The sequence below is a fragment of the Zonotrichia leucophrys genome, chromosome Z (assembly GCF_028769735.1).
Source record: "Zonotrichia leucophrys gambelii isolate GWCS_2022_RI chromosome Z, RI_Zleu_2.0, whole genome shotgun sequence".
Taxonomy (NCBI): Eukaryota; Metazoa; Chordata; class Aves; order Passeriformes; family Passerellidae; genus Zonotrichia; species Zonotrichia leucophrys.
The window spans coordinates 40,591,912-40,606,891 of NC_088200.1; the positions used below are offsets into that span (position 1 = coordinate 40,591,912).

Sequence of the window (14,980 nt, forward strand, 5' to 3'; positions counted from 1 at the left end):
TGAAGGATGAAGAAGGAAAAAGAAATGTCAGGAAAAGAAAACCTATAGATAGCTGGATTGTGAATAGACTGTTAGGAGGACTAGGAGAGTCTGGTGAAGAGGGAAAAGATGGATGATATGGAATCTCAAAGGGAAATGTTGAATTAGAGAGAATTTATAGACACAAGGCAATGCCAGAAAGGGATAGGCAGAAGATGCAGAATGAGGCCTGACAAAGAATGGGATTGTTTAGAGGGCGGAAGAGAAGTATTTGAAAGGAAAGAGAAAAAGTGACAAAAGTGAAATGTAAGTATGCAAACGAAGAATTAAGAGTGTAGAAGATCTGCAGGCAAGATGAGGAATTTGGAAGATTGCAGGTGAGAAAAGAAACTTGGAAAATGACCAGCAGAAAGACATGGAAAAATGGAGAAGCTCCTTTAGAAAAAAAAAAAAAAAACCAAAACTCAGCATGAATTTGTTTTGTTTTGGTCTAAGAACTGTCTAGTATTAAGAAGTCCAGAAGGGAAATAAACAGATTGTTCTGTGCAGGTCCTCGGAGGCATAGGTAAGAGCACTGCATCAGGAAATGATCCAAAATGCATGACAGTATGTGCAGATGGCAGTATGTTGCACAACACTACAAAGCAGATATTTAAAACTAACATGATGTCATCATACTGTGATTATTTTACTGTTGTCTGAAACTGGGTTTAGTGATCTATTTAACGCTGAGTAACACAGCAGTTAACAGACAAAGCAATCTTTTATTGAATAGAAAAATGAATTTATACTCTAAATTATGCACTCAAAGAGATGCCGAGTGTCTCTACTAATATGAAAGGAAATGGTATCTGGTTTGGTATTTCCTGCAAAACCCTGTTTCAATATGAGTGTTCACATTAAACATGTACCAAAATCTTCGTTAGTCAGTCAAGAGCAAAGCCACCAGATGTTTTCTTGGAGTTTTTCCCAATGGAAATTATGTCAACATAGGCAGGAAAAATTGTTCTGACTAGATCTTAAGGGTATCAAGAATGGCAGCATTCAAGTTGTGACTATTACACTATCAGTAGGCTCATACACCTACAGCTTGTATCAGCATTGTTGTCAAGACATGCACCATGACATCTACCCTATGAAATCTACTTCACAGGGGCCCTAACACCATGAAATCACTTCACCCATCTTTCTGCATCCATATTCTATATGGGTATTTCTGTATCCATCACCAAAATACTTTTGCTGTTTTTAAGGCACTCCAAACTTGTAGGGTGAGGGGCCATTCAGTTCCTATTGTTAGCAGAAAGTAACATAAATGCAATGTGACAGAGTGCAAATAGTTTGTGCAGGTCATGACTCTTCCATAGTTACAATGCTCCAAACAATTTCTAAATCTTACAATGATGGTCTGCATAATCAAAGCCAATTTACTGGCAACTGGCCATCAGACAAATAAAAATATTAGCAGCTTCTTGCCTTTTCTTTTTTGACCATTTGTATTACAGTCAGAGCTTTCTAGTTTTTTTGCAGAATTTAAAAAGTCACTAAATTTCTCCCCCCCAAAAAATTACCATGCTGAAATAGGTATTTTTTTCTTTTAATAACTAGCCTTATACAAATACATCCACATATAGAAGACTTTTAGTCATTAATATCTCCTAAAAGAATCGGCAAGGCATTTTAATATGCAGAATGTTCATCCATTCCCTCCCCACCCCCTGAATTTTTATTTATTTCTTAGAGGTTGAGGATCACAGATCTAGCTGTTTTAACTCAATCTGTTCGTCTTTTGATCAGTAAATTCTCCCTTAAATCCATTTGGATGCATATAATAAAATTCACAAAATTCTAACATTCTGTCATTATACTTTAAAATTCCAAGTGCCCATCTCAGAAACAGCCAAAGACAGCACAACATGAGCTGATTTCAAGACTTCAATCAGATTTCAAGAACATGGGAACAAAATTTTGCAAAGTAAAATTTTCTTTACAGGAGGAAAACCAAATTATCACATCCAACCTAGGTTTTCTCTCCGAAGAGAAATCTAATGTAATAAAAATTTAAACAGTGATAACAAAAATATTTCTGTGAAATGAGTAATTATGTTGTGGAACTCCATACTGTATGTAATTAGAGAGGTCAGGAACTTAGTGGGAATTCAAAATAAGGTTTTAACACGAGTTATGAAGGGTGCCAAAATAAATACTTTGAAAGTGTTAGTAAGCCTCGTGTTTCAGGGCTAATACAATTTTTAACAATTTGATATTATCAATAGTTGGAAAGAATTAATTTCAAATCTGTGCAAATTGCTTCTCAAGACTTTCTAGTCGTCACTCTGAACAGGCAACAGAGTTCGGCTACGGCACAAAACTGGCCTTGTGTCTTATTCTGAAGCACCAATTACAATATTCCATGTTCCTGCAACAGTGTTAAGATGCTAAATGTTCATCAGTGTAGGATTACAGATTGGCAGATGCTTAGTCTTTACTTCATATAGACTTGCTCTTAACAGCAAGCAAGTGTCTAGGTGTAAAATGGAGCTCCTCTCATTAGAAAGGCTCAGCTGCTATTCAAACCTCACTAATAATATTACTTTTCTTGTGACCATCAAAGACATGCAGATGAGGCCTATGTGTAGGCATGTACATGTATGTGTACATGCATATATGTACCAAATATTCTCCAAATAGTTGTAACAAAATATACTGTAGCCCAAATTCAGGTCCTGATTAAGCTCTATAGTATCATAGATAAAGGAGAATTCATTTTTAAGTAATATTCCAAATACTGTTTTCCCTGGTAACATGAAAAGAAACACAGGTATCAACTGAATAAAGTGCTGGCCAGACTGTGTATTTTCATATCTGAAATATCTACTTAAAATCTGAAAGACAAGTACTTTTTACTAAATGCTAAAACCAATTTATTAAACTTTTGAAGGTGAATACACAAAATTTCATCTACCCAATCATGTAAAATACCAGGAATAAGAATTTTTAAGGGCATAATGATATATTAAATTTTTTCCATTTTCAAGACTAAATATCATCTTGTAAAAAGGCATTCAATATTTGATTTATTCACCATATGCTTTTTTAGCATAATCTAAAGACTTGGAAAAAATTAAAATAATGCAAATTACCAAATGGGTGAATATTCCATTTGTGGTCTTACATCCAACATCAATATTACAAATGGTTATAATACTTTTCTCTCTGTAGGCTCAGTGACTATGAAAGATTTAGAAATTTTAGCCACATTATGGTATTTCTTACTTAAAAAGGGAAACAAACATTACAGTTTGTTTATATTTTTGTCCCTGCTCCTTAAAATACTCAATCCTTTCCAGGTACAATGTAAATATTTTTTCTGCATTTTTACTATCACTTATGCAAAAACATAGTCCAATGAACTGTGTAATTTCATACTTTCAATTACTTTCACTAACATTTTCTGCTTTGCCTCTTAAATTTTCTTCTCATTCTCTGAATATATTAATTTTTTTAAAGGGAACCAAATTTCAGGGAAATATGGCAGTCCAGCTGTCTAATATATAAATTAGCAAATAAATTTGATTGCATTTGATTTTCTTTTTCTCTCCTTCTCTCCTCCTTTACACAACTCTTTTTCCAAGCAAAATCCCTGGAAAAAAAGAGTCTTCTTTTTGCCAGTTAGACAAAAGGTTATCTCCCAGTTCAGCATTTTGTTCTGAAGAATACCATTCGGAAACCCTGTCCAGCTGCTGTGCCTGACCTATCCAGACCATGTACTTTGACCTCTTGTGTGGACCAGAGAGACAGGAAAGGATATATTTATTGAGTTACATCACATATAGTGCTAATTAGAATAGCCTCTCTTTAGTGTTGACACAGGTAGGGCCAGGTTTCTACACGGCCATATTCTTTTACAAGGCAATATGAAAAATTGTATGTTGCCAAAAAAAAATCTTGTCAGAACTGCTACATGAACCTCAAAGGTGGATAAATATAAGCAGATTATCATATGCAAATTCTTCAAGGTAATCATTAAAATTTGCTAATACATTTGAGAAGCACTTATCTGCATTATCAAAGCCTATGGTATGCAGCTGCAATGAGCGAGGAAAGATCTAAACTTCAGTCAGTGGGATTGCCTTTTTCTTCACCAAGAAGCTAATATTAAAGTGGATTACACCTATAAATCCAGTGTCTTCAGGTCTGGAGTAGCTAAAGATAAGCAGCTGTTTATAACCATAAATTAAAATTCTTGCAGTTTAACTTGTACCATGTTATGACTGAAATAACTACGACCTTGAATACAGATCCCTCTGTCTTATGTATCGTATGCAAGTCCTGTTGGAGCTAACTAAAGACAACTCTTACCTTCATTTAAATTGTGTCATTTAAATATATAATTTTTTTTTTATTACAGCCATCATTAATACCTGACTGTCAACAACATAGAATAAACTGAAAATCCGTCTTCAACCTAGGAAGTAAGTTAATAGTAAGGCAGAATTGGAAAAACATAAAGAGAATCCTCTGAGTGAAAACCAGTGTGTCCTGATGCTTGGTAAAACAGACACAACACCTAGGACTGGCTACCTGTAACAGTTTGCTTGAGATAGCACTTTAAAGTGCTTATGATTTTGGGAAGCTTTGTAGCAAAGAAAGATATAACGAAAAGCTCTCACTAAATCACACTGTCAATGTTTAGTCAGTGAGATACTCTCAAAAATGCCTGCAAGTGGGCATTTGTTTAAAAACTCTAGTTTGATATTTAAATTGGAAATTAAAATTAAACTTCTAAGAGAGAGTTTTTAAAATTTCCCCAGAGAACATGAGGATGAACTGATTTTTTTTCCCACATTAAGGTTTTGCAAGTAAAATTCAATGAGCAGATATCTTGATAATTTCACTGATCAACAAATGCCTCAATTCAAATATGTTTGTTTACTGCTACGTTTGCTTTGTAGTGTTAGTATAAGTGAGCAGCAATATTAATTTACTTCAGATAACTCACTGGCATATATACAGGGACCTAATGCACTCAGTTTTACACGTGAATGTACTTTTTAGTGCAAGTTCATAACACGTTGCTGACAAGCATCAGAAGAAGATTGTCACTACAGGAATTTGCTGGAAGTGCTTTAATTAACACTTTTTATATAACTACATAAAGATATTGATTGGTAAAATCATTCTAGATCTTAAGATATAAATAATTTAATTTTAATGGTCTCCTTACCTTCTATTGCTGAGAGTAGAACACGAGAATGGTCATATGCAATTACATTCGCATATCTATTCTTTGGTTTGTTTACTTCCAGGTTAGAGTGTTCCCATGTGAACTGCTGGCCAGGATCAATAGACTTCAAAAGACAAAGAGAAAAAAAAGGAAAGGAAACTTTCAGCTAGGGACTACATAATTGTTTTATTTATGGTAATTAGAAACTAAAATCCCATAGTTTGCACTGGAAATTATTTCCTTTTGAAAGAAAATTATTACTTCAGGACACACTGTAACATATTAGATCATATTACATTATCCATTTTGTATTTATGCATCTGAAATTTCCATGAGGAATTTAACCACAAGCTTTTAAAATCCAGGGCTTTTTCTTCAGAGAAAACAAGCTATCCGCCCTTTTATCTTTTTACTCATTTCAGAAAGTGAGGGGTTCTCGATTAACAGAAAATGAATCAATATCATAAATCTCAAAAACACTGGGATGAAGGGGAATAAATATTTTTGCCTTTATTAGTAAGAACATGTGTTCAAAAATTTCCCTGTCCTGTTTACTAAATAAACTCCAAAGGTTCCTGAAAAAGCGTTTCAGAAGAAAAAAAATATTTATTTTCTTTCATTTTGATGCCAGACCAACCCATGGCACTAGTGTTGCTCAGGAAACTAGCTGTGTTTCATCCATGGACCAAACATAAAGAAACTTGCTTTTCATTTCCTTGAATCATAAATAAGTAAGCAATTCAGGCATATTTAAAATTTTAATGATATCTTATTCATAAACATAACTAATCTTATTCATAAACAAAACTACATGTTTCCAGATTTGCTGTTTATTTTCTGTTCCAGGGTGGAATTACAGAAGCGTTCACCACACTCCTTCATCCTTCACCACTAGGGAAACTTCAGGCTCTAGTATTTTTACCTCTATGGCTGAATGATCTATGCAGCAAAATGAATGTAAAATAGGTAACAGATGGTACCTGTTTATGCTCACAATGGTAGTGGCTGTATGAAAGGTCATCTAATTCTGAGAAGTCATGAATAATCACCTATTGTTTTACCTTCCCTTTCGGTAACATTAGAGACATCAAAATTGTTTCATCAATATGAATACACAACTATGGCTTGAGGTTTATGCCCTTTGTTTAATCCCAGTGACAGCTAGTGGTAAACAATGAAAAAAAACCCAAAAAAGATGACACAGATAAGCCAAGGTGGGGCAGTTCACCAACACCATGCTCATTTTCCACGAGTAGACCAGCAACATGGCACAAGTCAGGAGATCCGTACTGCCCGTACTGCCACTACAGCATCAAGCCAACAGCTCTGATGACTCTTCCCAGGGTATGACCTGTAATCTGTTAGAGTAGGTACCACCTGACAATGAGCATGTGTGAAATTAGTTAATGTGATTTTACCAGGACTTATCCCTTAGACTGATAATTTGGCCAGTCTGAAAATTGCTTCATTCTCATGCATCTTTTCATATTTTATACAATTTATTTATTCATTATTTTGAAAATAAATTGGCTTCTTTATCGAGATTATTGAAAAAAAAATAATTTGCCTGTCTGCCTGATAGAGAAGCACTTGTTTTTGGGAAAACAAATACCTCAGAAAAACAAGTGCTTTATCCTATTAACCAATACCATACGCTAAATTAACTTTTATAACAAAAAAATTACAAAGTCCTGCATAACCTAGCTGTGGAGAGTAGAGGAGTGAGATGGCTCAGGTTCTGGATCACCCTTTACCTACAGCAACTGAGACAGAGTGCTTGGCAAATCTTCCCTCACAAGGAGATGAACTGGGACCATTTAGAGGAATGAGGAAGAAATTAAATGCTTGGGATCATGATGAAGGCCATGAAAATTGTACTTATGCTTTGGTTATGATTCATTTGAATTCACAAAATTCACAGAATGACTAAGTTGGAAGAGACCTTAACGATCATTAAGTCCAACCCATGCCCTAACTAAACCATGGCATTGAGTGCCACATCCAGTCTTTTCTTAAACATCCAGGGATGATGACTCCACCACCTCCCTGGCAGGCTATTCCAGAACTTTATCATCCTTTCCGTAAAAAACTTTTTCCTAATATCCAAGTTATATTTCCCTTGGTGCAGCTTGAGACTGTGTCCTCTGGTTCTGTCAGTTGTTCCCTGGAGAAAGAGACCAAACCCCCTGACTACAGCCACCTTTCAGGGGGTTGCAGAGAGTGATAAGGGCACCTCTGAGTCTCCTTTTCTCCAGGCTAAACACCCCCAGCTCCCTCAGCCGTTCCTCACAGGGTTTGTGTTCCCAGCCCCTCTTCAGCCTCGTTGCCTCCTCTGGATGTGCTCAGGCATCTCAAGGTCCTTCCCAAACTGAGGGCCCAGAGCTGGACACAGCACTCGAGGTGTGGCCTCACCAGTGCTGAGTACAGGGGAGAATGACCTCCCTGCTCCTGCTGGCCGCACTGTTCCTGACACAGGCCAGGATCCCTTTGGCCTTCCTGGCCACCAGGGCACACTGCTGGCTCATGGCCAGTCAGCTGTCACCAGTGCCCCCAGGTCCCTTTCCAGCCACACCATCCCCAGCCTGTAACGCTGCAGGGGGTTATTGTGGCCAAAATGCAGAACTCAGCACTTGGATTTATTAATCTCTATCCTATTGGACTCTGCCCATGCATCCAACCATTCCAGGTCTCTGTGCAGAGCTCTCCTACCCTCCAACAGATCAACACACGACCCCAGCTTAGTGTCATCTGCAAACTTACTAATGAAGGACTCAATCCCCTCACCCATGTCATCAGTGAAGATATTGAACAGAGCTGGCCCAGCACAGACCCCTGAGGACACCACTGCTGACTGACCCCAGCTGGATGTGGCACCATTCCCCTCCACCCTCTGGGCCCGGCCACCCAGCCAGTTCTGAACCCAGCACAGAGTGCTCCTGTCCAAGCCGTGGGCTGCCAGCTTTTCCAGGAGTGTGCTGTGGGAGACAGTGCCAAAGGCTCTGCTGAAGTCCAAACAGAGAACATCCACAGCCTGTCCTGCATCCACCAGGTGGGTCACTTGGTCATAAAAAGGGACCAGGTTGGTCAAACACGACCCTCCCCTCCTAAACCCATGCTGGCTGGGTCTGATACCTCGGCCACCCTGTAAGTGCTGTGTGATGACAATCAATATAAACTGTTCTGTGACTTTACCCGGTACTGAGGTCAGGCTGACTGGCCTGTAATTACCAGAGTCCTCCTTCCCACCCTCTGTGTGAATGGGTGTCACACTGGCCAGCTTCCAGTTATCTGGAACCTCACCAGTGAGCCAGGAGTGTTGACAAATGATGGAGAGGGGCTTCACAAGCTCATCTGCCAGCTCCCTCATCATCCTGGGATGGATCCCATCTTGTCCCATGGATTTATGAATATCTAAGCATCTCAGCAGCTCTCCGACTGCCTGCTCTTGGATAATGAGGAGAGCATTCTACTCCCTGACACCATTGAGCAACCTAAGAGGACAGTTGCCCTGAAAATCTTCTCACTTAAAACCGAGACAAAGAAGGCATTAAGCACCTCTGCCTTATCCTCATCTGCAGTAACAAATGAGCATCTAATAAAAAACAAAGATTAGTCTTACTCTTCCTTTTACCATTAATATATTTGTAAAAAGAGTTTTATTATCCTTGCAGACAAAAGCTGCCATTTTAAGTTCAAACTGAGCTTTAGCCTCCCTAATTATTTTCTACATACTCTAGCAGTCCTCTTAAGTACTACCTGAGAAACCTGACCCTCCTGCCAAAGATAATACATCCTTTTTTTATTCCTGAGCTCCAGCAGAACCTCCTTGCCCACCCAGGCTGGATGTTTGCCTCATTGACTCCTCTTTCAGCACACAAGGCCAATCTGTTCCTGTGCCCTCAAGATCTCCATTTTGAGGCATGCCCACCCTTCCTGAACTTCTTTATTTTTAAGGACTACTTCCCAAGAAAATCTCTGAATAAGTCTCCTGAATAGGCCAAAGTCTGCCCTCTGAAAATCCAATGAAAAATCTTATTAATGTTCTTCTTGACATCACCAAATACTGAGAATTTTCTAATTTCATGATCACTGTGACCCAAGCAGTCTCCAACCACCACATCTCCCACCAACCCATCTCTATTGGCAGATAACAAATCTAACATAGTCCTTCCCCTGGTGGGGTCACCCACCAGCTGCAACAAAAAGCTGTCCCCCACAAACTCTAAAAATTTCCTGGACCGCTTCTTTTCAGCTGTATCGAGTTCCCAACAAATGTCTAGCAAGTTGAAATCACCAACAAGAACTAGGGCTGATGATCCAGAAACATTCTCTAGCTGTTTATAGAATGAATTTATAGAATGAATTCTTCCTGGTTGGGTGGACCACACCAGACTGCCAGTAGGATGTCAGCCTTATTGGCCGTCCCCCTAATTGTACCACTATATGTGATATATGAATTGTATCACTATATGTGTTACTAACAGTTAAAAAGACACTCTTAAATGCAGCTCTGAAAGAATCTGATTTTTTTAAGGTTCTACACAGTTTTTGACACCAAACTCTTTGGGTTCACTATCTTAGAAATTTGAGTGACTATGATCAACATATTTTAAAATGTCAGTAGTATTAGAAGCTTATTAAATTAGCATCTAAGTAGACTAAGAGGTTTGCAAAACCGGTGATGGATTTTTTTGGAGCCATATTGTATTTCGTTTGCCTACAAAGGGACAGTGAATTATCCCCCAACAGTATTTTTCCACATGCAAAGGTAGACATCACTTGTGTGCTGAGCTCAAGTATACAGATAGCGATGCTATCCAAGAGGAGCACTTCACCCTTCTCCAACAAAAATATTACTTTTTCTGACTACAAAGTGAAATTCTTACTCATCAATAAAGCAAATGGTACAATTTGCTCTCTAATTTCACTCAGTGAAATTTTTATTCCTTTTTCTTACAATTGAGTTTCATTCTAGTAATGTGTTTCCATGCTCTGAGAAGGATAGCTGGTAGAATTCTGAAACAGGTATGCATTGTGTAATTTAAAAACATAAGTATTTTATCTTTACTTCTAAGTCCTATTTATTTCATCAAAAGTACAGAGGAAGAATTTGGAGTGCATTTCCATCAGCACTGGGAAGAGCAGAGATATATATATATATATATATATATATATATACACACACACTATATTTAAGACATAATATACCTCTTTATCAGCAGGCCAACAATTCACTTAACATCTTATGACTTGAAAAGTAATAAAATTTACATAATGACTTCTCTCAGCACAAATCTCCCCTCTTTTCCTTTTTGAGTTAATGGAGGTGAATAAGAAAACTTACACAGGTTATTTACAGGTCAAGTTTTCAGAACTTTGGAAAATAATTTTTATGGATTCATTTCAGAATCCTCGTAGTAATTTAGAAGGTACACATAGTACAGAAGATGCTAACTATATATTCATGCATTAACTTTTAAAATTAAATTGGTAACTTGACCAGGAATAATGCATGTCTATAGTATCTTTGACTACCCAGACAGTATTTTTTGACAGACATAAATGGAAACATGCTATCTAAACCACAGCTCACTGCCTTAGAATGAATCATACTACTCTGCATTGTTCTAGAAACATAACTGAAGCAGACCATCTGTCTTGTCTTTTAGGTTTTTACCTACACTGCCAAAATATCCTGGAAATTACTTCACAATGTAAGATGTAAAGTACACTTTCTCTTCACATAAGAAAACTAGAAAATAACTGAATAAACTGTCTGTCTAACATGCTACTATTTTTGAGTGAGGACTGAAGGACTTTGGTTTTAAATCATAACAACCAAAACAGGATGCAACAAATAATGATAAAAAATGCTTGCAAACAGAAATTTTAAACTGCACTTTTACATATACAAAGATAATTTTGCATATACATTGAAAATGATGGTCTGAGACTCTTATCTGTTATGAGAAACAGCTTCAGCTCTATATTATACCTATTTTTCATGTGAACTTACAAAAAGAAAACTTTAAATTTAAAGCTTAGATTCAACTGTTCAGCATTCAGTATAATTCTTCCACTTTTCACTCCTTAATGTTTAAGCATTCTAAAGCTACTGTTCGATATCAAGAAAAAACCCAAACATACACATTGTACGATGTATGGCCAGATGGTGTAGTTTAATGATTAATATTTAGGTCTACATGCAGACATAGTTAACATAAATTATCAAAAACAGGCAAATGGATTGAACTTTAATCTTTCCTATTTTCCTCACCAATGTGAACCACTTTGGGGCCATACCATCCTCCCATAAAGCACCATTTTGTCAAAAGAAAGTTAATCTGTATTTCCTCAGACTTAATAGCCATACTCTCAACAAAGAGTTGAGTGGTATTGGCAGACACATTTCAGAAGTGTTAAAGACCAATAACTCATGAATAACAAGTCTGTGCTAACAGTTTTAATGACTGCTTTAATGGTTTAATGGATAGCACTTTAATAGGATTTCTAGTATTTTCATTCTGAAAGCTTGCCTTCAAAAAAGCTGTCATTAATAAAGAAGTGGATTTCTTCACAGCATAACTGTGTAGTATGAGTGCTTTGTGCAAAATAAATAAAAATATTTGTAATACTGTTACTTTCCTCTCATGCTTTGACAAATCTTTTATCTAGTGTGCTCTAAATGACTGGCTACTTAAACAAATGTGATCAGTTAGTGGGAAAAAACTGGAGCAATATTTACTATCACAATGAACCATCCATAAAATAGTTCATTGACTAATAATCATGGTAACCAAAATGTTCTGGTGGTAACCAAACCAGAAGAATTTCAAACAATCCTCCTCTGCTAAATGATGTACCTGCTGGCTCACTGTGCAGTTTTCCTTTACACCACTTAAACAAGAGGCAAATGTTCCCTGTGTGTCTTCCAGGACTAGATCCTGGTTCAGCACTAAGGAAGGAAGGAGTATGACAAAATGTCACCCCTCCTGCTGTGAGCTGATATGTGCCTGCCTGCTCCGGAACACTGCCCTTCCAAGGGTCACTACGGCAGCAAATTAGAAGGCAGCAGTTTTAGGTTCCTGCTGAATGCGGGGATGGATATATGCTGCACAGCTGTCGCAAGCAAGGGGAAGGAAGCATGTCTGTAAAGCATTTTCAAGCACTGTAGCTGCACTGTTTGTGGCTTGAATTAAATCACCAATGACGACTGCTTCACAGAGAAACCTAGGACCAGGAAGGCAAAGTAGAATGGATAAGAAAAACTGGAGAGCCTGTCAGTGCAAACAGACTCAGAACAACTGGTGAAGGTACACAACTACGCAGAGAATGAACAGTTTGACCCACTGCCAGGAACTGTGAGGAGAGTTTCATACCATAGCTGATGCATCTATAATAGAATGCTATTGTATTATGCAGGAGACTTGCTAATAGAATCAGATTTACATACTGCATTACCAAAATGTGAATGCTAGATGCATGAACGTTAATTCATGATCATGGCAATCTGTCAACTGGAATTATGTTTTTTTAATTAAGACAGAGACTTTCCCATTGCACTGCAAAGGGTATAATTTTCAAGAATATGGGAGGAAACCTCCACATATGGCTAAGACTTCTTTTGAACTCGAATATGAGTTTGCATCCTGGTCCTAAAAACAGTTAAAAATGCAGATAATTCATTTTCTGTTAACTCTCAAAGGGAAGAGACCTAACTGTTCAAGACTAGCAAGATATACAAAAAGCTTTTATTGCAAAAGCTTTTTAAATTTTCCCTCACAAAAAAACCCCCATATTTTCTCCACAGTATCAAGCTAATATTCCTATGACTAAATGCAATTATGCAAAACCTGATGCCAGTGGAATCAAACAAGCTATATAAGCTTACAAGTAAAGAAAATTTAAGGAGGAAAATAAGCATTATTTGAAAACACCCTCGAAGGAGATTCTTTGTTTCAAAAAGCTATAAAATCCCTAGTTTTTAAAAATTAATCATTTTGGTTTGTATTTCTTTACCACCAGTTTTAAAATAACCTACCTGCAATCTAAAAACGTTTGACCATGATATCATAATGGATACAACACCAGTTTTAATGGAATTAATTTTGTATTGAAAATTGGGGATTACAGTCAACTTCAGGTGGAAAATAAGTATCAGGACGAGATTAATACCTGAATAATGAAAAAACTTGCTTTGTTTAAATATTTTTGTGATTAAAGCTTCCTGCTGGTTTGTTATACATAGTGTATGAAATGCATCAGGTCTTATAAACTAAACTTTGTAATTGTCTCACATGAGACACTATGCTACTTCAAATTTTAAACAAACTTTTCATCATGTTTTTAAAGCACTGTCCACATCTTTTATTTCAAGGAAAGAGCAGAGTTAAATTCTTAAGTGACTTTTCTCTATAAGCCCCTAAAATTATTGCAAATTAGTATCTCTAAAGAGCTCCAGCAAAATTCAATTTTATCTAGAATGACATAGTTAGTTTGTCCTCAAATAATTTTTCTTGCTTCAAGAACACTGCTTTTCTCTTTCTAGACATATCACTGCTATTTTGGGCAAAATAAAACTGATATTTATCACAGTATAGAATCAATAAATCTTTAGTGTTGGAAAAGATCTCCAAGATTATTGAGTCCAACCTTTGCCTAACCACCAGCAATCCAACCACAGCACTAAATGTCACACCCAGTTGTTCCTTGAACACTGGAGTCACGGTGAATCCACCAACTCCCTCTGATCCAATGCTTTCGGTAAAAAATTCCTGCTGGTGTCCAAGCTGAGCCTCCCCTGGCAGAGCTGGAGGCCATGTCCTCCTGAACTGTCCCTTGTTGCTGGGAGAAGAGGCCAAACCCCACCTGGCTATACCCTCCTCTCAGGCAGGTATCTGACTAACTAAACTGTGAAATTCCTTGGCAAAAAACCATTCGGCATCAGACCAACACACTGCATCCCAATATGTAACACCACCCTTCTTTTATTTGATTAATTATATAAGCATAAACAAATGCCGTTGTCCCAATGAAGCATTCACAGCACAAAGGAAGGAGATACTACTCCACTCTAAATCTCGACTAGCAGGATTTCAAATTCCTGCACTATGTCTTCAAAATTCTTTACCATAACTATGCTGCTGGCTCAGACACTGCCCTAGGTGGAACTAAGCACCAAACAACCTAGGTGAATGCAAGTGTATGGGCTATTAATAAGACAACTTTTCATCGTTCATTGACGACACTAATTGTTTCTCAATACATAGAGCACATCCTATGAAAGTAAAGTCAGAAAATCCCAATGAATTATGTTTGTAATATTAGAAAGAGAAAACCATTATAAGGAAAAAGAACAAAACCATAATTTCTCTGGAAAAAGAATTGATTTTTCCACACGAGTCGCTTTTACCTACAATGATATAACAGTTAAGTGCAGCTGTTTCTTTGATAGAGATTCATTCAGTGGATGATTTGTTCTTCCTGGACTTCTAAAATGTATTATATTGATAATAAGTTTTATATGTGGTTCTACTGTACAATATTTACTTGTTTTAGTACCCAATGTTTATGTTATTGCAGCTTGATATACAAAAAGAGAAATGTAACTTATTCAGTAAACTGTGTTCCCATCACAAATTTGACCAACTGATTCTGAAAAGCTACAATAAAAAAAGTCAAAAGTTTTCCAATATTCAGTTTTAAAGAAAAAGACTGGCTGCAATTTACAGAAAGAAACCTGATGAGTGAAAACATTAAATTATATACAACTTC

The 14,980-nt window shown here is 37.0% G+C and overlaps 1 protein-coding gene across 44 annotated transcripts in view; it reads right to left on the reverse strand.

Moving 5' to 3' along the window:
- The window catches only part of PTPRD (protein tyrosine phosphatase receptor type D), a 1,159,824-nt gene that overhangs the window by 57,421 nt on the left and 1,087,423 nt on the right, over nt 1–14,980 (reverse strand). For all 44 annotated transcript variants that reach the window (XM_064736588.1, XM_064736631.1, XM_064736633.1 and 41 more), the window contains one exon: nt 5,207–5,330. In XM_064736588.1, the coding sequence (XP_064592658.1) occupies nt 5,207–5,330 (124 nt within the window). The remainder of the gene's footprint in view (nt 1–5,206; nt 5,331–14,980) is intronic.